The following is a 27,492-nucleotide window of genomic DNA, read 5'->3' as shown; positions in this document are numbered from 1 at the left end:
AGCATTTGTTGTGATCCTTTTAATACCTGGCACATGCTTGCATTGGGCCATAATTTCATAATCTTATAGGAGGCTCACTTTAAGACATCCAGACCACTCCCACTGTAGCTGTCATTGCTTTACATTTTAGTCAATCCTTAAGGGGCAACACAACATCACTTTTACTTCAGTTTGCTTTTCATTCTTCTCAGTCTTTCTGTCCTGCTTTTTTTAGCAGACAGTAATCACTTTGTGTTTACTGACAACTGCACAACATTCAACAACCTGACTGGCTTCACTGTACAAACGCAGCCTGATTGGGTAGATATGAAATCCACATGCCAAGAGTCATACTGACTGTAGATACCTGAAGGTTATCATTCTTAATAACAAATCAATATGGTTTTAACGTCATTTCATCAAGTAGACTTTATTGTAGGTACAGATGTTGTGTTTGGATCCAGTTCAAAGACGGCACTCTTCCACATATTTACAGGAACCTTTTGTGTTTTTGGGAAGGAGTGTGCTCTGAGCTTTTGCTCTTTGATGACAGGAGCGGCGTAGCATTTGTTTCAGTATTGCACAGCTTTAAATAGCGGTGTAATGACGCTCTCATAATGAAAATTATGTCTCATATTAGAAGTAAATAGCTGTAAGTATATAAATCCTTCAGCTTAAATGAAGTGTGACTATTAGCCAGTAGGCATTTTGAAACTGCTAAATGGTGATGGCTTTCCCCGATAACAGCATAAAAACTACCAACATATTTGTTGTTCAACTTGAAGAAAGTTTTTTATAGTCTCTTTCTTAAAAGATACAGCACCATGATGACATGTTGATGATGAACTTGAATAGTTTGTCATCACTGGCTGTTTAGTAAGTACTGCTACTTCTTGAAAGCGCTAATCATGCAGTTAATTATATTATAGTGGTGTTGAAACATTATCATCATTTTTGTTGCCAGATTGTTTCTGTATCTTGACAAGGTGAGCAGCGCTGCTCTGTCTCTGACCTTTTATTGGGATAGACCCGCGGTCGTAGATACTAGGATTGTAAGGCTACACACACTCACACAATCAATCCACTTCAACAGCTTCTTCAATTCTCAAATCTCCATGGTAACTGATCTTCATTACCAATGTGTGTATGTGCATTTTTTGTGTGTCTGTCTTGTGTTGCTGTCTGGGAACCTGCACCTTCTAGATTATGTGATGATGTAACTGGAGCCTTTCGGGGGCCTCTGGGGTGGGAAGGACACCGTGGAAGGACTGCTATTTTCTCACACCTGATTGGGTGACAGCTAGAGTGTTCTCGCTGAGGGTTTTTTTTTTTTTTTATGTTCGGTGTTCCAGGCAGATCGATTGAAACCTTTTACAAATGCAAGTGCTTGTGTATTATGTACAGGAGGCACAAAGACATTTTTAAAGTCTCTCTCTCTCTCTCTGCCGCTTTGTCTCTCTCTTTCTCCTCTCGGCTGCCTATCCACCACTTGACAATGTGCTTGAATTGGAGAAAGGCAGGAAATGGTTTGGCCTAATAATAAACAATGACATTTACCGATCCCAGAGTAAGAGATGGAATGGGGACTGCTGGCCTATTTTAGTCCTCAGAGTCTAGATGAGTAAGCACTCCCTTTGGGATGATGGATCTAGGCTGAGATACTTTGTTTAAATAAAGACTGCCCTTGATTCACCAGAGCTTTCAGCCTTTCACCTTCTTCTAACTCCTATAATTTACGTACATCAATGTTTTGTCTTTTTTTGACTGGATTATCAATAAATGCCTTTTTTGCGATCAACTGTCACAGACTGATAAAACATGATTATTTAAACTGATTTACCTAGTATATAAACACTTTGATGTTTACTGTTCTTCTAGACAAAAAATAGGATTCAGATTTACCTCAAGGTAGTAAGCCTGAGCATCCTAGAAAAAAATCTTAATTGGCTGATATGACAAAGAGTGCTAATTACTGGAGCTCAAACTTTCTTTGTTGAAAATCAGGGTTGGTAACGTAGGCTATAGTACCATAATGCTTTTTGAGTATAGCGACTCAACTTTGTTTGCAGCATTAAAGACTGAATGCTGCCAAATCCAGAAAGTTGTCAGAAAGTTTACTATTTTTGATCACATTATTTTTATGTTCAGTTTTTATTGAGGAAAGTTTATCTACAGTTGTTTGTAATAAGGCAGTTTTAAGTACTGTTGAATGTGTTGGTGTGGAAAAAACACCTTTTTTTTTTTTTTTTTTTTTTATGTCTACACTCAACAAAGCGAGGTATTGTTTTCTTACCAAAACTCTGGTACTGTCTGTCATTTTTTATGGGATTAAGATAGATAGATTAAGAATAGATTCTAAAGGACATTCATTCTTATAGATAACCAAAGGGTGGATCAATCGCTGGAAGTTATAGGGTAAAATCCTCAAGACTAAACTGAATGAGGGATGTGATTTATTTGTTTCTCGTGCGTGTTTATGAGTGAGAGGTGTGATTTCTGAACTTCTACACGTAATCTAATATTGATTCACTGGAGAGACACTCAGACGAGGCGAGCGGGACGAAGAGACAGTTTGAAGTAGACTAAAGCCTTGCTATTCAGGGAAGGGTAGCTGAGATCTAGGCAGCAAAAGAGCTGTGTGTGGTATCCTGTTACACAATGCCAATTTACTGCCTCAACACTCACTACATTCTATACAGCCCACTCTAACACCTCCCTCTCTCAGTACCTCTCTGTGTCTACCTCTCTCTCTCCAGCCTTGGCTTCTACACGCACCTTCATGCTATTTCTGTTGAAGTAATTGTATAATACACAGAGAGTAGAAGTACTGAGGCATGCAGTTATAGTATTGAACTTTGTGTGTGACTATGGTAACGCTAAAATTTCTGCATGTGTGTGCGTGGGAACGTATATTGAGTGTGTATCTTAGATTGTATGAGTACGATGTGTCGCTGCTGCATCTGTCTTGTGTGTGTGAGTGGTGTGACATTACAAACACATTGCTTCCATGCAGTCCTGTCTGTTTTCTTCCCCACCACACACACACACACACACACACACACACACACACACACACACACAACCCTCGCCGTCATTGCTCTGATATGTGATTCACATCACTTAAGCAGTGGCTCTGCTGAAAGCCTTAATAAGGTTAGAGAGAGTAAGTGCTGTGTGTTTGTGCCTACTAGCTGCTCTCTGTGCGTAGGTGTGTGTTTGCATGCGTGGCTGTGTGTGTGTGTGTGTGTGTGTGTGTGTGTGTGAGATGGTGGAGGAGTGGATTTGTAGAGGACTGAGGTGACTGTCCGTCCTGTAGTTGCTAGTAATTGAGGTGATTTTTTTTCCTTCCTCCTCCTGCTCCTTCTCATTTCTCTCTTCTCCTCCACTCTTCCTCCTTTCCCTCATCCTCCGGAGTCAATTTGCGAGTTTCCGTCAGAGGAACAAGTGATCGCGCTCCAACCTCCTCGCTCTCCTCCCACCTCTCCCTCCCCTTCCTGCTTTGCTTGGGCTCTCTCTCTCCTTCTCCCTCTCTCTCTCTTCCTCTCTCTCTCACTCTGCCTCTGCAAAGCATTCCACTCTGTCCCGATCACTTGGCCCACGGCTCACTGCTTTCCCTTCTTCTCTGTCGTTCAGTGGCTGTATGAAAGGAGCACCGTGTGGTCACAGGCGAGGCTGGTGGAAGAAGTCAAAGCAGAGGTAAGCACACTCTGTCCTCCTGCTCCTCCTCCTCTCTCTTTCCCAGTCTCTTCTTCTCGTCTTCAGGGAGTGGCAGACGGACTCGGGGGCAGCTCTCAGATTTGAAATATTGCACCCTAAACTGCATGATTTGATTGTCACCTGATTCCCACCACTCTCTTATTCTTCCCTCATTTATTCTGCCACTATTTCTCTGTACTGCTTCCTCTCTGTTTTTCTTTTCTCTGCCTCATTTGCACGGTCTGTTTCACAATATTTGATACCATCTCTTATCTCTACCTCTCTTGCACTCCATCTACCTCTCTCTTGCTCATTTGCTCCCTGTTTTGGTCTCTCCCTCCGTCTGTCTCTGAGTGAAGTGGCACACACAGCGCTGTACATCTGTTGCGTGTCATTCTGTGCTGCCTATCAGATTTCCCGTAAAGCTCCCATGTTGTTCTTAATTGCGTTGCCTCAATTTTCCAATTCCCCCATTTATCTGTCTTTTTAAATAAATTTGAACCAGACATTTAGAGAATACTTGTCAAATATGGTATAATAATAATAATACCTTAAAACAAAAATAATACTTGAGTGATTTTACATCTTAGAAATGACTCCTCCACTTTATATTACTAGACTACCTCGCTTTGTTAACATTTCAAACTGTACTGTGACAGTGTATTTATTCTGAGACATAAACTAAAGTGGAGAGGAGATAGAGTTTGGCCTTGATAGTGATTGGCTGTTTAATGGAGATCTATGGTGAAGGGAGTTGCTGCACTCCAGGCTCCGTCACAGCAACATACTTTGACTATTACTCTTTTGTCTCAGCCGGCCGTTTGTGTTAGTTATATATGGAGCACAAGTGAGCGCTGAAAGGTTGGAATTAATGTGTGCATGTAAGAGAGAGGGGGAGCTATAGACTGTGTGTGTGTGTGTGTCTACTTTGCACTCTGTCAAAGCTTGTGTGTATATTCCTGTATGCTTTTCCACTTTAGAGATGGAAAGTGCGCTTTTAAGTTTGTTTATACGTACTTTCTTGTATTTGATGTGAACACTCACGCTTTCCCTTACACCCGTTCTTTTTTCCTTTCTTTCTCTGTCATCTCTGTTTCTCCTTCACACTGTCTCATCAAGCTCACTCAAAACCTGCCACTTTGTTGTCTCTCTCTACCTCTACCCTCTCTTCTTTTTCCCGCCTTCACCACCTCACCTCCCACACCCCCATCCTCCCTCCTGCAGGTTTTAAAATGGATTCTCCTCAGTCAGAGTCATATGGGGAAAGGCAGAAAGCGGAAGAGAATAGAGCCCAAGGTGAACTACACAGAGGTAGGAGGCACTCTGTACTGTATTAAGACCTCTATCTACCTTTCCCTCTGCTCTACTTCTAACTCTTGGACATGTCCCGTACTGTTTTGGAAAACCTCTGTCTTCCATTCTGTCAGGACCTTCTGCTCTCTCTAAAAAAAAAAAAACAATTGCCTAGCGTAGCTGCGATTCTTGAGTTGTGTAGTTTTTAATTTGTCTGACAATACAAATATCCCCAATTCTGTTTATGTGTTGCGTCTGTGAGGACAGACTACCTTGAACGTGTTTAAGTCGTGTTTACGTTGTGTCGCTGTCCACATATTTAACCTTTTAAGAGCTTGTATACATCACATTCCCTCCACTGTTTCTGTGTGTGTGATCATGGCGTGCGTGTGTGTGTGTGTGTGTTTGTCTTAACAGAGTGGAAACCATTTAGCCTCGACATTCTAGATTTTGAATCTGGCCTTGAACCTTTGTTGCATCCCTCTTTTTCTTCGCATATTTCCTGTGAAGTCACACTGTTTACTACCTAATAAAATACAAGAAAGTTGTATGAAAATATCCAAAAAGATGGTTTTGTCTGTGTGTAGTGTTAATTAGTATTCTCTAGGGATGGCTAATCCCCTCCACCCACTAATTGACATACACACACACACACACTTGCATACATGCCTGTGTCATTAATGAACGTGCACTGATCTATAAGACACAGAGGGCCAGAAGTCATTAGAGAGACCAGAGCAGCTTCAATATCACTCCCAATATGCTCAGATATTGTAGACTGTTGGAAACATTGCAAAGCCTCTCATTCTTTTGTACAGTACATTATATGGCTTGGATAAGTTAGGTAAGTGCCCTTGGGTGTTTTTAAATACAATTTTGGAAGGAAAGAATAAAACAGTCATTCATTGCCAAGAATACTGTATACATCCAGTGACTTTTAAGGTCTCCAACTTCTTTCAGATTTCCCTTCAACGCTTTTTACCGCAGCTTTCAACAGATGTAATGTAAGCTCTATTCATAAACAAAGGTATAAAGGCTTAAGCTGTACCTGAAGTCCAGAGAGTATTTCATAAAACCTTGTGTTGGAACATGATTTTTCTGGATTAGATTACCTCCAATTCCTGTGACCTGTAGAGTCCGCAGCCAGTGCAGCCCCCTTTAAACCCCTTCAACCACCTGATACATACCGGCATATTTACAACGTATACACACACACACACACACACACACACACACACACACACACACACACACACACACACACACAAATACACTTACTTCTAAGGGGCAGCAAAAAGGGTCTCTTCCTGTGGGGGGCAGAGAGTGCTGAAATCAGCCTTATGAAAGAATAGCCAATTACTGTCCACTTGGCCATACACAATGAGTGAGAAAAAGGAGGGAGGTACCAATTGACCGACGGATGGAGCGAGGGGTGTGGTGGGGGTGGGGGGTGGTCAGCGTTTGAAGTTACACCATAAAAGCCATCCTGAAAGGAAACACGAAGTGACCCCTCCCCCCTTTCCATCCACCTCTCTTCCCCCTGTGGCCCGGCCCTCTCCTGCTGTATGTCTCCCTCCCCTCCCTTTGTTTCTGTGTACAGAAAGTGCCCCATGGATGGACCAGGTGTATTTTATATTACTCCTTCATGTACTTCAAACGCCAAACAGCCCAATTTCTACTCAACCCCTCCTCTTTTTATCTACCTCTCCTCCCTTTCTCTTCCCTGCGTCTACCAGCCTGTTGCAAGGCCGTAAATCTACCCAGCAGACCAGATCAGCAAAGGAGGAGGGAAGGCGGTTAAAACACGGGAGACAGGAAGGTAGTAGGGGGAATAAAAAGTTGGGATGAATCAGAGATGAAGTAACAACTGGAGCATAGAGCTATGAGAGCGAAATATGAAAAACAACACTTGACTCCTCTGCTGGGCATTTTGTATGCCCTGTGGTTATCTTTTAGATCAATTCAAATTGGAATGGAAACATGTATTCAAGCCACAAAATGATGTACTTGGTTGGAAAAATAGAAAGGGAAAGGGAAGAGCAGAGGATTCTTCAGAGAAGAGAATAAATAGATGATGGAATGACTGTATGGTGAGAAGAGATGAGATGAGAAGATAAAGAGGGGATGAAGAAAAGGTAGAGACGTAGAGAAAAAAGTAGAAGAACAGAATAGAGATTGAGGCAAGAGCTAGACGAGTAGTGGGTTGGAAGTTGACCATTATGAATTCCAGTAAGGTAATGAATCTGTTGCGGGGATTTGAGGAAATGAAGAGAGTGGATATTTGAAGAGATGAGAGAAGCACGCGAGAGATGAAATATTACAGGACTGGTCAGATGATGTAAGAGTGGTTAGGAAGAGAGGAAAGAGATGCCACGGGAGGGAATACAGAAGGGCAGACCTTTAGTGGGCAGGAATTAAGCTGAGCCAGGGTCACATTTAGCGTTAATGACATCATGGATGATTAGGAGATATACACATACTAATATACACACACTCGCCAATTTTAGATGCAGTCTGTGTAAGGAGCCAGACACCCCCCACAGAGCAGCCCGAGGTCTGGTCAATTTAATAGAGCCAAAGTTTATTACCAACTTCCCCTCGTCTTTGTTTCTGTTATGTTATTGATTCACAAGCATCCGACTTTTTTTTGAGGACCTGTGCGTGTGAGGAGCGTGCACGTGTCCAATGTGTGTGGAGGGGTCTGTAGGGGGATATTAGTCACGCCCGCTTGGTAATGGGCCTCATTTTGCTCTCATTTTCATCTGCGGTCTCTGTAATGAGAGGGTCTGTCTGCCCCTGCTGATCAGGACAGGAAACCCTGTAGGGGAAAAGAGCTGGGAATAGCGGGAGACCTTGGCCAGCTTTCCTGGGAACAACATGTTCCTCTGCTCTTTAAAAATGCTGATTATAAGTTGTATTGATCTGGGTCTTATATTGATCATCTTGATTCCAAGGTAAAATGCCTCAAAGATGATCAATAGGTGCCATAACATACCTAACCTTTTCCTAAAACCATAAAGTGCAGCTATGCCATTCAATACTGTCAGGGTTCATGGAGTCACTTCACTGCAGAATGGTTTTAATGGCTGACAGATGTAGCATTTCCAAAATAAAAGTAACACGTGCACATACAATGGTCAAAATTAAAATTATATCTATAACTGTTTTTAAAATTTTGTAACTTTACTGTGGTAAATTACCTCCATACTCAAGATTAGTGTAGTTCTTTTCTATTATTTCTGCACGGAATTACAATTTTTGATGCAGTATGACACATCCTAGCGCCTTTGCTGCAGATGTGATGAGGCTCTGTATATAGAAAGTGTTTACATAGCTCTTCCCCTGGATAAACAAGTCCGGGAAATGGTGTAATCCTGAATTCTTGTCATTCCTGCAGAAATTGTTCTGCACTACACTATTTTTAACTGCAGTGCTCGCCTCTCTGAATCTAAGGCTTTTTTTGGTGGACAATTATTATGTCCACCAAACGAGTCAGGGTTATTTTGGTGGATTTTGAGATCATAATTACTAATAAAAAATATCTTGTATTATTGGTATCGTGATTGTTTGAACCACACCTAATAATTCCAACTTTGGTAATATAAATTTTAGAGGCTCAAACAGTAACATATGATTATAAACACTAAATGTCAACCCAGATTCTGCAGGGAGGAGGACGATGAGTCAGCCTCAATCTCAGTCACTCTGTCTCCTCATTTGCACCAATAAGGCAATCTGTACCTTCCTGGTTGATGGAGGGTTACTGTGAAAAGACTTACCATCAGGTTTGTGGCTGAGGAAACATTAACAGGTTTAACAGCCTGTATTCATACTGCTCTTCAAATTGTACTGTGTCATATGTTGAAAACAACAAGATTCAATTTACTTCAGATTTGTCAGATTGGGAGGCAACTTTACAATATCTAGTAGTTAAAAGCGAAAATAATATGTTGTAAAACAAAGGCTGGGGGTTCTCATTTTATACATACTGTAGGTCAATTTTAAGCATTTAGAAAAGACACTTTGGAGAGATTGAGTTGTACCTCAGGTTTTTCAAAAAATCCGTCACTCAAGATATATCTAGAATTTCTGAGTTCTAAGTAAAGGATACTGGACTAGATTTAATTATTGAAGGTGTTTCACGTCTCATCCAAAGGGCTTCTTTAGTTCAGAACTCAAGAAGTCCTTGACTTTGCAATTTCAAAACCATGACCTGGATGACCAAGAAATCTTTGCTTACATAGCTCAACATCCGCTTACTAGCTTTTTCCAGAGCTTCCAACCACATCTTGCATCTTCCTCAACGGATTAAGTCGCTCAGTTGTCCTGCAACCTAAGTACATGGTGTATATATGATAACATGTGGGCATATGCGGGTCCATGCTTGTGAAATGACAACCGAACTATCCATGTCAATTGAGCGAACTTTATAAGTTGAGTGAGACCATGAGATGCAGTTCAGAGCCCTGGAAAAGGCTAGTAAGTGGGCCTTTTTTATTAATTTATTAGTAACTTTTTTTTTTTATTGGCTTAATATCCAAATTTTCCAATATCCAAAAACTTTTTTAACTGCTTAAAACATTGACCAACAGCAACTGTTGTTTTCAAGGTCAAGAATAAATGCATACATCTTAACTGGTCATAGTAAACACATACTAAAAGCGACAACTGCAAAGTGGTACAATCAACTTGTAACAACTTGGTTTCACTCGAGAGTTTTCAGAATTTCCAGTTAACCACTGTTCATTACCGTCATTTTGGGTGTGGTTAGCTTATTATTATATGTAAGTATTTCTTAGGGCATTTTATGCCTTTTATAATGAGCCAATAGTAGAGCAATGGGGAACATAATGCAACAGAGGAATCTAGCTGGACACAGAACTCTACTGCTGACAAACTAAAGGCTCTGAGTTAAAATGAGGATTTTGATCCTATAGCAGCACAGCTATGCCATAAAGACACAGATACCAAGCTCTATTTTTGGAGATAATGTAAACCCATGGAGAAATTAACTGAGTTTGAGTGGTGCCTTTGTGTTGTGCTTTGGTGCGATGTAGATAGTTCAGCAGGGGAGCCGATAGTGGTAACTGGAGCCCCTGTGGTAAACAGTGGGAAAGGCATGATCAAAAAGCCTCTTTAGTTGGGTGGGGTTTGCAGGTGGCATAAAGTACATTACTCAGCCATAATAGGCTTCTGTAAGTGGAGGATGGGGGAAAAATGCAGGAGAATGTGGACATTGTTTCAGGCTGTGCTGATTTGTAAATGACCCAACAGTCTGTGGGTCCTGTTTTTCTTTTGCAATCTGCCTCTTCCTCTCATTTTGTTTGTTCTGAATTTGTCCACTAAACTTGAAATAAAACATATCCGCTTGGTAATGGTATTTTTTGGCATCTGTGTTGTTGTTGTTTTCTTCGATAAGACATCACCGCTTCAAAGTACACTCGCATTTGGCAATGCGAACTCCAGCCCTGAGCAGGACGAGGACACATCACACATCTGGATTTCCTTCATCTCTGTTCTCTCATCTCCAGTGCACTGTCCCCTGGTTTATTCTTCCAGCTCCCCTTCCCTCTCCCCTACTCTTTCTCTCTTACACTTTTTCTTACTTGCTCTGTCTGTCTCTCTCTTTCTGTTTCTCTCTGTGATTTATTGGCAATGAATCAGGGATGAGGGAGTATGCCGGAGGAGATATGGGAACATTCAGGGAAATGGCTGTATCCGGCCAGACTTCATCACATCAGGATGGGAAATGGTCGGAAGAAAAGTGTGTGTGTGTGCATGTCTGTGTGTTTCTAAATGATCAGACCAACAGGGGATCTGCTAAGAATCCACTTCTATTAGCTACAATCCCTTAACTCAGGCTTTGCACATATATTGCAACATATAAATGAAAGAATCCATCCTTTTGCTTTATTGGAATATTTAAATTGCAGTATGGCTGGCTGTGTAAACACCATTGAATAAAATTACAAAGGTTGTCACAGGCAGTTTGTTATGTGTGGCTATATGGTATAATTTTATGGGTCAAATTCGTGTTTATGCTATACGAATTTGCTGTCGTATCTTCATCCTTATCGTGATGGAGGGTTTGTGTGCACCCATCACACTGAGAGCTGTGTGGTCTGAAGCGTCATGTTCCCGATTCAGGAGTACCACGGCAGACTGAATTTAGATGAGAGGTCAAGCAAAGAACGATGCATCGGTTCAGTGGGCTCATTTCTACCCGTATGGTGAGATCTGTCTGGGCTGCTTTAGTGGTGTTTGGACCAATAATGGAGACTTGATGTTGTGAGGCTAAAGGCTGATGTGTTGTTCACAAGTAATGGATTGCCAGATAAACAGGTGGATTTGTGCAGTAACCGAATATGTTAAGATGCTGTGGTGAAGAGGGAACTTAACTTGAGGGTGCAGTTCTCGAATCTACGGGGTGGTAATGGAGCAGTGGATAAGACACATGCCTTTGGTGTGAGAGACCCAGTTTCCAGTGTGTCCTTGAGCAAGACACTTAACCCCTAGTTCCTCCAGAGGCGTGCAACCTCTGACATATGTAGCAATTGTAAGTCACTTTGGATAAAAGCTAAATAAATGTAATGTGATGAACACTAACCTATGATCATGAGATTTGCATAATGACTGAAAGCATATGAGACACAAGAACACAAGAGGCTGAAATGGGTTTCCTTAACACAGTCTCTGGACTCTCCCTTGGGCATAGGGTTAATTAAGAGGAGGTGGAAGTTGCTATGTATGTTGCTCCACTCAATCTGCTACCACCATGAACTGGTCACCACTATATCCAAGTCCAGTTCAACTTTGGTGACCTGACACCTGAATTCACGCTTTTGACTAATAGCAAACCATCTTGACAGTACAGACTTCGAGGGAACAGAAAGCCCAAAATGGAAACTATCATAGCTCATTAGTTTTGTGGCACTATTTTATCCTCCGTTGTAGTATATGCTCCACAAAAGAGGAAGGTTTTGCAAAGAGTTATGAGACAGGATTTGATGATACTATGTCTTTTGAATAATCTGTGTGAACATATTGTCCCATTAGTGACCGTGTAGTTTACCAGTTGTGAGTAGTGACCAGTCTGTAATAAGTAGCCACAAACGAAAGAATTAATGGATAAATTGATGGCTATATAGATGGACTGATTGGCGGAACAATTGGACCCAATCTTGAGAAATTGCTGTAAACAGGTAGAAGGCGGAGAAAGACAACAGCAGAGAGTCATAAGCCCTATTTCCACGGGACTAATTTTAACAGAAAAATGTTCCTTACCACAAGCTGCCATGCATTCATCCATCTCATCATCTTTTGAGATTTTGTTCCTCTGATGGATCGGAGCTTGCTCTTCCTGCAAGTGGGTCTCCATGCTGTGTAGCGAGACGAGCCTCCTGAATCTGCACCCAAAGTGCTGTCAAAACTTTAATTAATAATAGCCAACACAGTCTCCATTTTTGTCTACAAGGAAAGAGGCAGAGAAAAGGCACTGAGAAAACAAAAAACCTAAAAAACCAAATAAAAAGACCCCAAATAAGATTCCCATGGGACTGATTTTATCACATCATCTCTTTGTTTAGTGAAATGTAGTAGGTTATTTGCAGTGGCATTTTTACTTTTTTACATTCGCACAGGATTAAGATCACAGACGACATCCGCAATTAATACAAATGACTAATTGTCTAGTCCCATGCAAATAGGGCTATAATTATATGCTTGACACTGACATTAATAGATGGGCCGACAATAAGGACACAAAAGCACACACATACTGTACTTTAGCAATAAGATAATAGATTACTGCATTCCCTCGAGTGCACTAGATGAAAGGTACCTCAAGTGTGAACTTGGACAAAGAGTGACAGATAGTGAAAGGGCAAGAGAGACTGAAAGGACAAAGGGGAGAGAGGGTTAACCCGGGACATCTAAAGAGACAACAGAGCTGGAGTAAAACAACAGATCAATAAAAGTATCTCACTGGCTTTGTCATTTTCTGCAGTAACTGTTGTGAAATGTGCTGACCAGGAGGAACAGATTGTGTGGCAAACGACTGCTGTTTGATTCACCCTTCTCTCGCACTGATGCGGCATCAATAAGCTGTTGATCCAACATTACCTGCCAGTGAAACTTTTCAGTCCACTCGTGTGCCTGCTTGAATAAATGTTTGGGTCTGCACCTTTTTGTTTTGTCACAAAGCTGATGTATTTAAGCTATAAATCCACACACTGCATCTACAGAACATATACACAGCTGTGCGTCCACATGCTTTATTGCACTGGTCACTGGTAATGCTTCCCACTATATATGACTCCAGAGTTTACCCCGTAAAACTCAGGCCGTAGAATGACAGGATATAACTGTAAAAACTAACTGTAAGTAAAGTCCACACAATGTCTATAAAAGTGTACATGACAGAAAGAACTGTAGATGCTGTCAGGTCCATTTTGATCCCATTACAAAATCTAGAAATAATAGAAAATTAGACTGTTTTACACTCAATTACTCAAGTTTTTATGCATTCCAAATTCCTGACTTCTGTGCTGATGGAGAATACGTAGTAAAACGCTAGAGGAAAAGAAAGCAATGGGACAAAATTAAAATGTATCAGCGGTGCAAGTGTTAGAGATGGGAAGATTAATGTGTAGAGATGGAAGGAGAGGAGATGGCTCCATTTGTGTTGTGTTAATGAGTGAGAGGAAGACCGAAAGAAAGTGAGAGGCAGAGTGCCAGTGTGTGTTTGTCTCATTTATCACTCAGCAGCAGTTCTGTTTTCGGGTTCATCTGAAGCTCACAGTCTGTCTCATTTTGTCCGGGGACTCCCTGCAGTCTCTGTGTGTGTATGTTGTGTGTATTTGGACATGTGAGGAGGCGGAGGGGGATATACGTTAAAAGAAGGGTGTAAAGAGATCACCAGTCAGGGTTGACGGACATGACACACCATTTCATGGCAAGCATAGCTGCTCAGAAATACCACTTAGGGCTTCATGACTCGCTGAGGAACGCATGCACGCTCACATGAACAAAAACGCGCACACAAGGTGAGGCAATGAGTTGCAATGGGGAGTTCTGGGGGCGGGCAGAGTGAGGGGTAGTTATACAGAGCAAGTGTAGCTTCAACAGGCTTTTCACTGAAGTGGTCAGAAACAACACACACCCTTGCATAAAGACCCCCCCTCCCCCACTTTTCTGAATCCCAGAAGCATTTGAGTGTCATTAAAGTGCAGCTGTGTTTGTCTTTCCAGCACACATGGAAAACACATCATGGACAAAGAGAGAGAGAGAGAACAGAGCCTGCTGAATATGGCTGCCACAATATGTACAAAAACAAGCATAGCACTTTGTCACTCACACAAATGCACAGTGTTCATTTTGGAGTCAATTCAAACACAAATTTAGGCATTCAGAATAACGTGGAGCTATAAAAACGCACTGTAGCGTGGAGGTCACGGTGTTAAACCTAGTGACACTTTAGCCAGATATTTAGTGTAGAGTCATGTTCAGTACTGGGTTGGGCTGTAAAATGGAGCTGGCTTTTTAGTGGTGGGGAAATGAATCAATGCCTTTCCCATAAAACCTGATTTAGGCGTCACCTCAAAGCTTTCATAGGTACAGTACATAATGTTGTGTTTGTGTGTCTCTGTTGTGCATGTATGAATGTGTGGCCTGCCGAGTTCTAAAGCATCTGTCTTTCCTGGTAATGACTGGGGAGCCGACAGAGCTCCCAGGCAGCCCTGACGCAAGTATGTCACTTGGCCTAAATACGCTGAAGATAATAGAAATGCACATGAACCCAATAACTAAATGTCTAAGATATCTGACTGTGTGTTTTGGAGGGAGCTTGTCCTTACAGATCCTGTCTGGCTAATGATACCCTTTCCTCATTTATGCTATACTGTCATTTTTTTTCCTTTCAAGCTATGCTGCTTTTAATTCTTTCCCAAATCCATGAAGAGCAAACACAAATCAATGGTCTAACCATTATTTTAGAACTCAGATGCGCAAATAATCCTAGACTGATACAACATGGACGAAAGATGTATTTCAAACCAGTCATTTTCTGAAATATGAGTTTATAAGACTGAAGTCTCCATCCTTGCAACCAACACTTTCAGTTTTGAATAGACTGCAGATTATTTTTATGATTATTCATTTTGCCTATAAAATGTCTGGAAAATTGTAAAAATATATATATGTATATAATATACATCGCAAGTTTGTAAATCCCAAGGTGTTGTCTCCAAAATGTCTCTTTTTGTCCAGCCTTTAGCTTAATTTTGGCCTGTTATAAGGAATAAAGTGCTGTAAAATAGAGGCAAATAAGACAAAAGACAAGTCATAATAATGTGTATTCTGTCATTCACACTGCCAGGGGATGACAACATAGAACCACTGTCTTAATCTTTCCAAAAGTCTGGAGTAATCTAGTATTAAGACAGTCAGACATACTGCAGGCGACAGCTTCAGCTCCACACTCCCCAGTCTGGGATATCATGTGTTGCTAACCTGGATGTGGTCTTATCATAGACTGTCTTTCTGGCTTTTTAATGCCACGAAACAGCAAGTTTTGAATTTCTTTCCGTCTGGTTTTCCCATTGGTGTCTCTCTGTGATGCTCTCTCTTACTTCATCTCTCTCCTGTTTCTGTGGTGTCTTCTGTCATTCTCTAATATCTACCTCTGTTTTCTTCCTGTGTGTGTAGCATTGTATGACTCCACAGCTGTGTGTGCGTGTCTGTCTGTACAACAGATATTTGGGCTTAGTCCATCCCACATACCTCTGTCAGCTCAGACTGCTTAAACCCGGCCAGGCTGGAGTTCACACAGGAGACAACCCCCCCCCCCCCCCCCACACACACACACACACAAAGATACAAAGACGTCTGTCTGCATCCCAAACACATTAACACAACTCACACAAATGCAGAAAGACACGCTCAGAGTCTCTTCCTGAACATGACCTTTCTTTTTGATGGCTCTGGTATGTTAGCCTCTCTCTGCTGTCTCCTCTTCCTTTCTTGTCTCTTGCTGCCGCTTCCCATCTTTCGTCCTCCCACTCTGGCTCGCTACCTCTCTCTGTCAGTGGATCTTTCAACAGCAGTCGATGCTATCGCACCACACTGGAGGTCACCACCAGTGCATGTTTGTGTTTTACCACTATTATTGTTGTCATCCAGCTAAATCCGTCTTGAATGGACGAATCCTAGCTGCGTGTGTGTGTGTGCATGGATGTGTGTGAGTGCTTTTGCCTTCGATGTGTCTGCTGACATTTAGAAACCTAACTTCTACAAAATGGCTTGGTAAAATTGCCAACATTCAATTCCATGAGCTGACAAAAGTTTTTCGACCCTTTGCTACGTGTGTGTGTGTGTGTGTGTGTGTGTGTGTGTGTGTGTGTGTGTGTGTGTGTATCTCTGTGCCATATTAACCCCAGTAATTATTATAATCAAGAGCAGCACACACCACTGACAATATTATCCACAGCCCAATAAAGGAAACTGCAGTGTAACTGGTAGCCACTGTTGTTTTTTAGTCCCCCTTCCCCTGGATAATATTTAACCACGACCCCTAGGCTGTGCTCACCCTCTCTGGATCTCGCCAGAACAAATGACATGAGGAAATTAAACCTGGGTGCTCTGCTATTTTTGAATTTCTTTGCTATTTTCAGCCTTAGTCACATGTCATACTTCCGTACCTTATGTGTTCAGGAAGTGGGCAGTTATCTGTGAAATAATTGAATGGTCTGTGTTTGTGTGTTTGTTTTGACCATCAGGGTTTAAATGAATTCCAATTTGGTGATGATTTTGGAGTGAGACGTCAGAAGTTTGTTCATGCCAGAAAGAAATTCCTGAATCGTGAATATAGATTATCGCACGAAACAGAATCTATCCAGAGAAATATGGAAAAACAATAACCTGAACAACAAGAGTGGATGCATTTGTGCAATTCTATCAAAATGCTGCTTTGAATCGAAGTCAGTTTAAGTCCTTTTTATAAACAATGAATGTGTATATTTGAAGAAAGTATTTCTCAGCTTGCACAGTCTGGTGTGGTATTTTGTATTTTACTTTAGTACACAAATCCCTTGAAAAGACCAAAACCAGAAATGCTTTACTCTGCCTCTCAGTATCCTCAGACTCCCCCAGACAGTTTCTGGCCCTCAGTCCCAAGCCCAGTCATTCAGTCATTATTATTTAAAACATAACAGGTTACAAATATATACTTTTATTTTCAAGGGTCAGTAATTTTATGAAAACAGCTGGGCAATGTATTTTTTTGGTAAATGTTACTTAAACAGAAGTAAATTCTTTTTTTAGTTGTACAGAATAGGATGTTGTATGTGAGGTTGACTCAAAATAAAGTACAGTGCCCGTGTTTATTATAATAAAAGAACATGTAAGCCAGTGTCAGGGCAGTGTGGCACATTGATGTGTTTTTAATAGCTTCTGGACAACAATGAATGTCTATGGCACAGAGGTTTAAGCTATATTATCCTTTGGATACACAGACTTGTTACTTGCTAGTAGGATCAATTCACTGTTGGTTTAATTTTTTTCATGGAAATTGTGTGTATATGTCTCTATCATGTTTGTCCATGTATAGTAACACAAAAACATCCTGTTCTCTGTGCCTCTTTTCTGGTCACCTCTCTTTTTATCTAAGCTGACGTCCAGCTGTTTGGATGTGTCACTGTAGTACAAATGCTACAGATCTTTCTCTCACACACACAAACAGCAGTCCTTTTGTTCCAGTTCTGTTTCAAAGGCCTCTCTCTTTCAAAGGCATAGTGGTGCAGGGGCAAAATGTTCGCCTGCGACCTGCATTCAATCCCCGGTAGAGACTCCTACTGGTTGGTTAGGGCACCTGCATGGAGAGTATTTGGATCTAAGGGGGCTTGTTAATACCCTTCCAGTGGCAGGTGGCTGGTGAAAAAAGACACTGCTGGCCTATACAACCAGTAGCCACACAATGAGGAGGAGGCCCATGCCAGAACAGCAATAGCACAAGAAGTGACAATAACTGTGCTACAGGGGAATTGTGCTTTCCAAAATTGGGATAAAAAAAGAGGCCTATCTGAAATGTGCATGTGTTTGAGGAGTTGTTTGTGTCTCCATCGGGAATGAAACAACGGATTGTGGGAGGAGGAGGAATGGTAAGAGGGAGGCGAGGGAGGCATCCACTGGAGACGGTTAGATTAGTGGCTTGCGTCAAAGCATAGAGTGCCAGAGATTAATTAAACTTCCCCTGTTTTGGAGGTGTGTGTATGTGTGAATGAGTATGAGTCAGCGTGGTGATAAGTAGGAGAGAAAACATGTTAATTACCTTACATAGAACATAGAATTTTTACATAATAAAAGCCCCACCTTCTGCGGCTGCACAAAGAAAGAACAAAGTGTTGCAACGGTGAAGAAAAGCTATCTGATGAGCCGAAGAGCATTTGCCTCGTGCCCGCTGAAAGTGTGCGTGCACGTGTACCTGCACACACGCTTTTGTGTAGGTGTGTTCCTCTGTACGTGTGTGTATGTTTGCCTGGTTGATTCATCCCCCACTGCCGGGCCCACTGTGTGTGCTTTTTCAGCTTAACCCCTGGCTTGCAACCCTGCTGTGACCCCATGCTGCTTTTTGATTGGCCTAAGACTGTGAACTTGAAGGCCAGGAAGGAAGACGGGAGAGATGGGGGCAGCTACTAGGGTCTACCCATCTTAACAACAAGCAGCTGATCAAACACACAAAATACACACATTCACATGCCGACTGGGTTAAATATTGGGGAATGGGGAAGCATTACCTTCATGTAGAACGCATACTGTAGCTGTCCTGTGCATACATACTAGAACGAGATCAAAAATGTATCAAGCACACTTGACTAACACTGCATAAATGAGTCACATAAATTTGTTTGTTTTCCAAATGGGTTATGTTGATTGGCAAAGTATTGTACGTGCTGTGCATATTTGTTTGCCATTATATTCATACTTGCTGAGTGAACATCCCTGACAGTATGCCTGTTGTCAGCATGTGTGCTCGTGTCAGAAGACACATTGATGAGACAATTGATCACGGCAGCCATGGTGATTGCAAGGTCAAAACTTTCCCTTTTGTTTTTTTCCCTCTTGTTTCACTGTGTCGGACTCTCTCGAAAGCCTTCTGTATGTTTTGCTTCCTGATTAGGTTCACGACTGATTACAACAACCACATCCACACACACAAATACACGCAAATACCCCCATCCCGCTCTCTGCAGATGTTGTGGCTGTTGATTAAAGCAGTTTTCAAATTGAAAAAGAATGAATGCTATTAATGATCAAATTGCAGATAAACAGTCGCAGGTATAGGTCATTGCCAAGGCCATCCGTCTGTGTCTGGAACTGTCTGTGAGATCATCACCATGCTGCAGCAGCAGGTGTGACATCATTTGAGGAGACGATAGCGCAGAAGACAGCTCCATTTCACCAGTTGAAAGGGTAACATGTGACTCATAGATAACCTTTCAGCATCTCCTCTGTGTGTATTTGTGTGTGCCTATGCTCCATTCCATTACCCGAAATTGGTTTACAAAACCTGTGATGTCAGCAGGCCTTTTTATAATGTCTTTTTAGACCTTGTGAAGCCAGTAGATTGCAGTATCATATCCTCACAGTGTATGAATTTATTTTTCTTTAGCCACTTATCATATTTATAGGTTTTATATTTATAGAGTCCTCTCATTACCTCTTTACCTCTCCCACACATTCCTCTGCAAGCAAAGAAGGGCTTCCTGCTAACACGGGCATGTTTGTGGTAATTAAATCATGTCTAAATTCTACGTAGCAGATTGAGTCTTACTACCTTTCTCAGGAAGAAACTCAATTTCTTTATTTGTTGCACTTAATATTTAATTATTTGAGGTGTATACAATGTATACAAGACTGGCAGAGATGGTGCAGGGATTTCAAAGAAATGAATGACTACTTGCCAACATTTCATATTCCCGAGCTACCAACAGTTTCTTTATATCATTTGGTTTTCAATTTATTGCCTCTTTGCTTACTATTAAATTTCTGACCATCTGCCCCATTTTGTTGCGCATTTAATTCTGTGCAGCTGTATAGAGTAGTTACATGCTAATTAAAAGTGTAAGTATTTGTGATGCTATTTATGCTGTCATGGCTTTTGAGAGAATTTTAACAGCTGCTTGGTGCAGTTTGGACAGATGAATGCTTAGCCCTCAAATCAAGTGTAAAATAAAGATGGACAGAGAAAGATAAAGGAAGCAAGGAGGGGCTTATAATTGGAGGAGCCAGACATACATTTTGGTCCAATGAAAAGAAGAGTAAAAAAGGAGTTGGTATGGAGACCGGGATCAGACAGTCATGGAGGCAGAGGGACAGAGAAAGGGAGGGATTTGAGGGAAAGAATGAGTGAAACCTTAGTACCTGAGGCGTGGGCTGAGGCCTTTAGCTGCTGGTGCCAGAATGTGTTTTTACGAGCCTGCGGTTAGGCAGAAATAAAAAGCAGCCGAGCGGGCGAATGGCATCACACGCACACACACATGCATACATGCACACACGACTCAATGGCCTCTCACAGTTTGGTTTTATAATGTCACAGTTATTCAATGTCTCCAGCCTCCATAATGCAGTGTGACTGAACAAGCAGCACACACTCCTTAGTGGTATGGAGGTAGGGAGTGAGGGAAGGAAGACAGGGGAGGTAAGGGAGGAAAGGAAAGCATTTACAACACCCCTGTATTCCTTTTAACGATGCCAAGGGCATAGAAAGAGGTTCTCTTGTGTTCTTTGGAGTCATTATATAGATGTTACGGTCAGTTACTCCAATCGTTGGCTTTTTTATACAATCCCTTTGGTGCCTTTTTAGCTGTGGGCGGTATACCGGTTTTGTCACTGTTGTTCTGTCATGAAATGGATTTTGCAATACTGTCATTACCAAATGATTTAGCGTATTAAAACTAATGTGCTTTACTGTGGGTTTAGGTAGAGGGCTAGGTACATACTCATCAAACTGGAGTTAAATCCAGTGACTGCTATTTTCCTACGTAATGCTGACTTTGGTGACATGAAGATGTGGAAAGTAATACTTCAAGCCAATCCGAGATGGGTTAACATCAAGGGGAACTGGTCTTCTCCGGTTTCCCTTGTTTTTAACCCACCTTGGATAACTATGATCTTCACATACGCTTTGAGCAAACCATGTCGTTTTCTCTATTGTCGGCCTAGTGGATTAACTTTATTTTTGATGGAAATGTGCTCATTGCAACTGGCTTAGTCTCTTATGTGTGTACTATGTTAAAGAAGTCATATTATGCTCATTTTTAGGTTCAAAATCTTATTTAGGGGTTGTAGCAGATATGAGATGCTACTTTAAAGTCCGAAGTATTATGTTAGCAAATGTGATGAATCTGGTGACAGAGGCTGCTACTGTGTGTGTGTGTCTATTGCTCCTGTATGTAACTTGATAGACATGCCTTGTAGTACTCTGACTGTTATACTTATATAATATATTTTGGGTTTTCTACAAAATAAATGCTGCTGAGATGCCTAATCCTACCCATTGTCTAACTCTGAGAATGAATCACATTACATTTACTAATTAACCTACATTATGGGGCAGGCTACTCCCAAAACACATGTAGGCCGATACCTTGTTTTCATTCATATTTGGAGCCAATAAACACATGCGTGATTTTTTTTTTTTAGATTTTCTTCTTTCTTACAATATGTTCTTTTACGTTGCCAGTAGAGTGAAAAAGGTTAGAATCATGTATTGAGTAATACCATGATATAGTGGTAATATCGCCCACCCATATGCCTTTCCTCTTTTTTTGTATGTCATGCAATTGTAATGTAATTTGTATTTTCCTCATTTCCCAATTTTATTTCTTCTTACCAGTAACTTACATTGAGCTTGGCTTCTCCAATTATCATTGCAAGCAACCCAAAGGAGTTTGAGGGTTCAAGCCATAACGCCTGCGAGTGAGAAAAGTGCTGAAAAATCATTGTAACTAGAAGCAGAACGTAGGAGAGAGATGATTCAGTTAGCAGAGGTTATATGAGGTTCCTCTCGTAGAGATGTGATGGTAAATGGTGAGTAACCTCTTATGGTAGCAAGAGACTAAAAGGGGTTTAGATCATGACCCTCTTTAGCACAGATGATGTACAGAATGTGAGGGGTAAAGGGAGAAGATGAAAATATTTTGGATCAGTCCTGTCAGTGCGTAAAGGCTCCTGAAAAGGGACACAGGCTTGTTCTCCTATGTACTGTACAAAACGCAGAGTGGTACTCTGTGCCGTTGCTATGGAAATGCTGAACAAGTGATGGATTGTTGGAAAGGGACAGAAAAACATTTAAGATTAACAGTTTTTTTTTTTTTTCTGGACGACCTTTTATATCTCTCACACTATCTCTGAGAAAGAAGTGCAGTGGAGATTTTCATGTGTCACAAACAATTTGTTTGCAACTCTTAATTCATCCTTTATTGCAGCCCGATTAGTTTTAAGGATACAAGCCTATGTTGGTGCAGTGAGTGAGTGTCTGTGTATACACATTCTGTACAAAAGGCTAAAGAACTTCGATTCATTTTGTACTGTACGAAACATGTTATGCAGCAGCAGTAGCATGACTAATGTTGCTTAGTCCCATACACCCACACATATGCATTGCACACACACACACACACACAGAGAACATATTTTGACTCTTTCTCTCCAACACTCATGGCAATACTATGTACAGCAGTGAACACACATGCATCTACACAGACTCTCAGCTATACATGCATTTAAATTTATTTATAGGTTATGGTGGATGTCATATTCTATGTTAACTATAGCTGTTTGTCTTATTGAATTGAAGTGGTAAACAGTCTATATACATGCATGCATATGCGTGCATGTGTGTGTGTGTGTGTGTGTGTGTGTGTGAGCATCATTGTTTTGAAGAGTTTTAGGTTTAGAGTTAGAGGTTCGTGTGTGAAGGGGACATTTCAGCAGCATATTTCCCAGAGGTCCTTGCAAGGCTCAACTCAATATAGAGTTTGTGCCACTGACCCGTGTCAGTGTTTTGTACGAAAGTTGAGTGTGTATGTGGTGTGTGCATTCTTTTATATATATATATAATGTCCATATGAGTGAGATTACAGGTGTGTGTGTGTGTGTGTGTGTGTGTGTGTGTGTGTGTGTGTGTGTAAGAGAGAGAGAATGAGACTGTGTATTCTGTCTTGTTCACCATTAGCATTCCTTAGCTTTGACTGACAGTCTGGGAATGAAGTGCTTCTTTCATGTGATCAAATTCTGCGTGTCTGCGCGTGTGTGTGAGGAGATCTTTTCACATGAATCGTTGATATAGAGAAAGATCCGTTTCCCCCTTAGTTGGTAAAGTGCTTTCAGCACTGTACTATTAAGGGCTATTGTTAGAGTTACCCATGACCTGGTCATGACATGGGACTGTGTATGCGTCTGTCTGGCTGTGTGTATGGGCTGTTTGTAAGTGTTTGTCTCAGAGTACTCAGGCAAGGAGTTCACCTTTTCCCCTATAATTGCTCTCATTCTCCCTCTATCTCACCCACCCACACGCATGTGTGCGCGCACACACACACACACACATACACACACATACACTCAACCCAACCCACATTTTCTCTTACCGATGTCAAGTTAGATCTACCAAAAAGCCTTAAAGCAGTTGTCGAGCAGAACACATTTGTTCATTCTCCTTCTTCGCAGTGGCTGGTGTCCAGCACATTCAAATGTGCCGGTGTATAGAACTCTCTCTACCAATGCCCCTCCTCCCCCCATTACTCCTGTGCACAAGCACTAATACCACCAGTTGCTGATCAGATGGAACAGTGTTGTGGGATGGTCCTCACCGCTTTCTTTGTTTTCCATTTACAGAACCAGGGCTGTGTAGGAAAACGTCTCAGGTTACGTATGTAACCCTTGTTCCCCGAGAAGGGGAACGAGACACTGTGTCGGTGACGACACTATGGGGAACGCCTCTGGGCGTGGCAGGGCTGAACTATGAATGAAACTACTCCAATCCTATTGGTGTTACTAGAACAGTAGTGTGTGACGGTATACCCGGAGGGGGTATATAAGCACGCCGGCACATAGGATACATTAGCCCTTTCTATGAAGCAAGGCACTCCAGGCGGGGTGAGGTGTGGCGGACCGACGCAGTGTCTTGTTCCCTTTCTCGGGAAACAAGGGTTACATACGTAACCCGAGACGTTCCCCTTCGAGGGAACTCGAACTGCGTCGGTGACGACACTATGGGAATGAGATACCCACTTAGGCTGCGCCAAAACCCCGCCTGCCCCCAGCGTGCAGAACCTGACGGCACGAGTAGGAGGAGAGCGCACGGGTGCCGGGTGCAGAAGGAAGGTCCAGACTGTAAAACCGGATAAAAGTTTGAGGGGTGGCCCAGCCAGCCGTGTCACACAAATCCTGGAGTGACGCCCCTACGAGGAGGGCCCTAGAAGCCGCCATGCCTCGAGTAGAGTGCGCCCTTACGGCCATAGGTGAAGGCAAACCACGCACCTGATAGGCCAGGGAAATAGTCTGAAAGATCCAGTTGCTGATGGTGTGTTTAGAAGCGGGGAGCCCAGCCTTGGGGGACCCGAAACACACCAGCAACTGGTCTGCTTTCCTCCACCGGGAAGACCTCAGAGTGTAAATACTCAGTGCTCTGACAGGGCAGAACAGATGAAGTCTCCCGTCCTCCGCCGTCACATGAGGTGGGGGATGAAACACCTGCAGCATCTGGCCAGAACCTTAGGGACATAACCTGGACAAGGGTGCAGGATGGCCCTGACCCTCCCCGGGGCAAACTCCAGGCATCGGGGAGAAACCGAAAGTGCCTGGAGATCCCCCACCCTCCTCAGAGAGGTGATAGCGGGGAGAAAGGTCATCTTAAGGGTCAGGTGCTTGGCCTCAGCCGACTCCAGGGGTTCGTAGTGGGCCTCAGCCAGCACTTCGAGAACCACTGCCAGTTCCCAGGTGGGAACCCTGGAACGAGTCACGGGTCTCATCCTCCGGGCTCCACGGAGGAAGCGCACGACCAGTGGAAGCCTCCCCAAGGGCCCATCACTCAGAGGGGCATGGAATGCTGCAATGGCAGCCACATACACTTTGAGCGTGGACGGGGAGAGGCCAGCGGAGAAACGGTGCTGGACGAACTCCAGTATCACAATTACCGAGCAGGTAACTGGGTCCACTGCCCGTTCTCTGCACCAGGTGGTAAAAACATTCCACTTTAGGCCGTACATTATTCTCGTGGACGGGGCTCTGGAGCTGAGCAGCGTGTCGACTGCTCCTGTCGTCATGCCCGCCTCTAGGAACTGCGCCCCCTCAGGGGCCAAACCCATAGCTGCCACAGGGCGGGGTGCAGGTGAAAGATCCGTCCCTCCGCCTGGGACAGCAGGTCTCTCCTCAGAGGGACCTGCGATATTAAACCCGAGAACCACAGTCGTGCCGGCCAAAATGGGGCTACTAGTAGTAGACTTTCGCCGTCCTGGCGGACCCGCTCCAAAACGCATACAGACGCAGCCTCGGCCACGTCTGCACCATTGCATCCAGCCCTAGTGGGGCTGGGGGCGAGAGGGAGAACCACAGGGGACAGTGCGCCGTCTCTCGGGATGCAAATAAGTCCACGTCTATGGGGCCGAACTCTTCGCATAACGACTTCACCACCTCGGGGTGGAGTCTCCATTCCCCGGTCCTCAGCCCCTGTCTCGACAGCAGGTCTGCTCCTTCATTCTGGGTCAAAGGGATGTATATCGCTCTGAGGGACAGCAGTCTCTGCTGAGCCCACAGTAGGATCTGATGTGCCAGTTTGCATAATGGGCGCGAGCGCAGACCCCCCTGGTGAATCAAATAGGCCACCACTGCCGTATTGTCGGTTCTGACAAGGATGTGACGACCGCGGAGGGCGGGCAGAAAACTCCTCAGAGCTCTGAAAACCGCCGACATTTCCAGGCAATTTATGTGCCAAGAGAAATTATGCTCCTCCCAGGAGCCTCTCGCAAAGCGGCCGTCCATGACCGCGCCCCAACCTGTGAGTGAGGCGTCTGTCGAAATAATTGTTCGGCGACAGATTGCTCCCAACACGGGACCTTGGGACAGGAACCAAGATTTCCTCCATACAGACAGGGAACGAAGGCACCCGCTCATAACCCATATCAGACGCGCGGATTTCCCCTCGGGGAGAATCCCTTGGATTTTAGCCACCACTGCAGGGCTCTCATGTGCAGTAGCCCGGAAGGTATTATACTGGACGCTGCTGCCAGGAGACCCAACACCCTCTGAAAGTGTTTTACAGTGATGGCGCGGCCTAACTGCACTCCGGTCACTGTGGACAAAATGGACTCGATGCGTGCGGGAGACAGGTGGGCCCGCCTGTGTGGGTTGAGTCCCACACCACCCCTAGGAACGTAGTCCGTTGGGCGGGTGTCAGCATGCTCTTCTTCGCATTGAGCCGCAGCCCCAAACGCTGAAGGTGGGCAAGGACGACATCTTGATGCCGAACCGCTAACTCTCGAGACTGGGCCAGGACGAGCCAGTCGTCGATGTAGTTCAGTATGCGGATGCCCTGGAGGCGGGGGTGGTGGTGGGTCCCCATACTTGAAGTCTCAGGACCTCTTCCCCCGGGCCCGCCGAGACTGAATAACGGTCCTCAGATCCGTCTTCCCGTCCGGGGGGCTATGGGCGAGATCGCCATCTTGCGTCCCAGGTTGGTTGAGGGGGATCCCGTGAAGCGATGCTCGACTGCGGCGGTAGGTGCTGGACGAAGGCTGCGTCCGCCTTTCCTGAGCCGTTGCGGTCCTGGAGTCTGACCGATGGGGGAGATATTGCTTAAACACCTCTCCCTGAGTTTGCTTCGCCAAACAGGCCAGTAGGCGAGAGGGGCGCATCCGGGAGAAAAGCCCTCTCCTTCCCCTGGATGCCCGAGAGGTTGAGCCACAGATGGCACTCCGTAGCCACCAAAGCTGCCATGGATCGGCCGATGGAACGGGCCGTTTCCTTGGTCACACGGAGAGCTAAGTCCGTCGCTCTACAGAGCTCAGTCAGGTCTTCCTCAGAGGGACCTCCCCCTACGTCACAGTCCCGAAGGAGATTGGCCTGGTATGCCTGCAAGACAGCCATCGTGTGCAGGCTGGCACCAGCTCGACCCGCTGCCATGTAGGCCTTGCCCACCAAATCGGATGTCATCCGACACGGCTTGGTGGGGAGCGCCGGCGTCCGGACGGATGAGGCGAGGTTGGGAGAGAGGTAGCTAGCCAGCGCCTCCTCTACTCGTGGCATCGCTCTGTAGCCGTGCTGTCTGATCTCCGTCACGTTGCCGTAGTCCAGCCGGGGGGACGTAGACAGCCGTGCAGAGAAGGGTTTGTTCCACGATCTACACAACTCTTTGTGTAGATCCGGAAAAAATGGAAGGGGCCGACGCGGGGGTGGCGCTCGGTGTTGCAGAAACCGCTCGTCTAGTTTGCTGCCCACCGATGGCTGCTGCACCGCCTGTGGCCAATCAAT

The 27,492-nt window shown here is 43.7% G+C and overlaps 1 protein-coding gene across 7 annotated transcripts in view; it reads left to right on the top strand.

Moving 5' to 3' along the window:
* LOC119891224 (aminopeptidase O (putative)) overlaps positions 1 to 27,492 on the top strand; it is an 81,863-nt gene that overhangs the window by 36,841 nt on the left and 17,530 nt on the right. For 4 of the 7 annotated variants that reach the window (XM_038702604.1, XM_038702606.1, XM_038702605.1 and 1 more), the window contains 2 exons: positions 3,613 to 3,675; positions 4,795 to 4,986. The exons of 1 other annotated variant lie outside the window; for it this stretch is intronic. In XM_038702604.1, the coding sequence (XP_038558532.1) occupies positions 3,613 to 3,675; positions 4,795 to 4,986 (255 nt within the window). The remainder of the gene's footprint in view (positions 1 to 3,612; positions 3,676 to 4,794; positions 4,987 to 27,492) is intronic. 2 more of the 7 variants (XM_038702608.1, XM_038702609.1) reach the window with 2 other exon arrangements.

The sequence above is a fragment of the Micropterus salmoides genome, unplaced genomic scaffold (assembly GCF_014851395.1).
Source record: "Micropterus salmoides isolate LMB-PRFRI ecotype aquatic unplaced genomic scaffold, ASM1485139v1 Ms_hic_scaffold_7, whole genome shotgun sequence".
Classification (NCBI taxonomy): Eukaryota; Metazoa; Chordata; class Actinopteri; order Centrarchiformes; family Centrarchidae; genus Micropterus; species Micropterus salmoides.
This window is presented reverse-complemented; position numbering and strand designations above follow the sequence as displayed.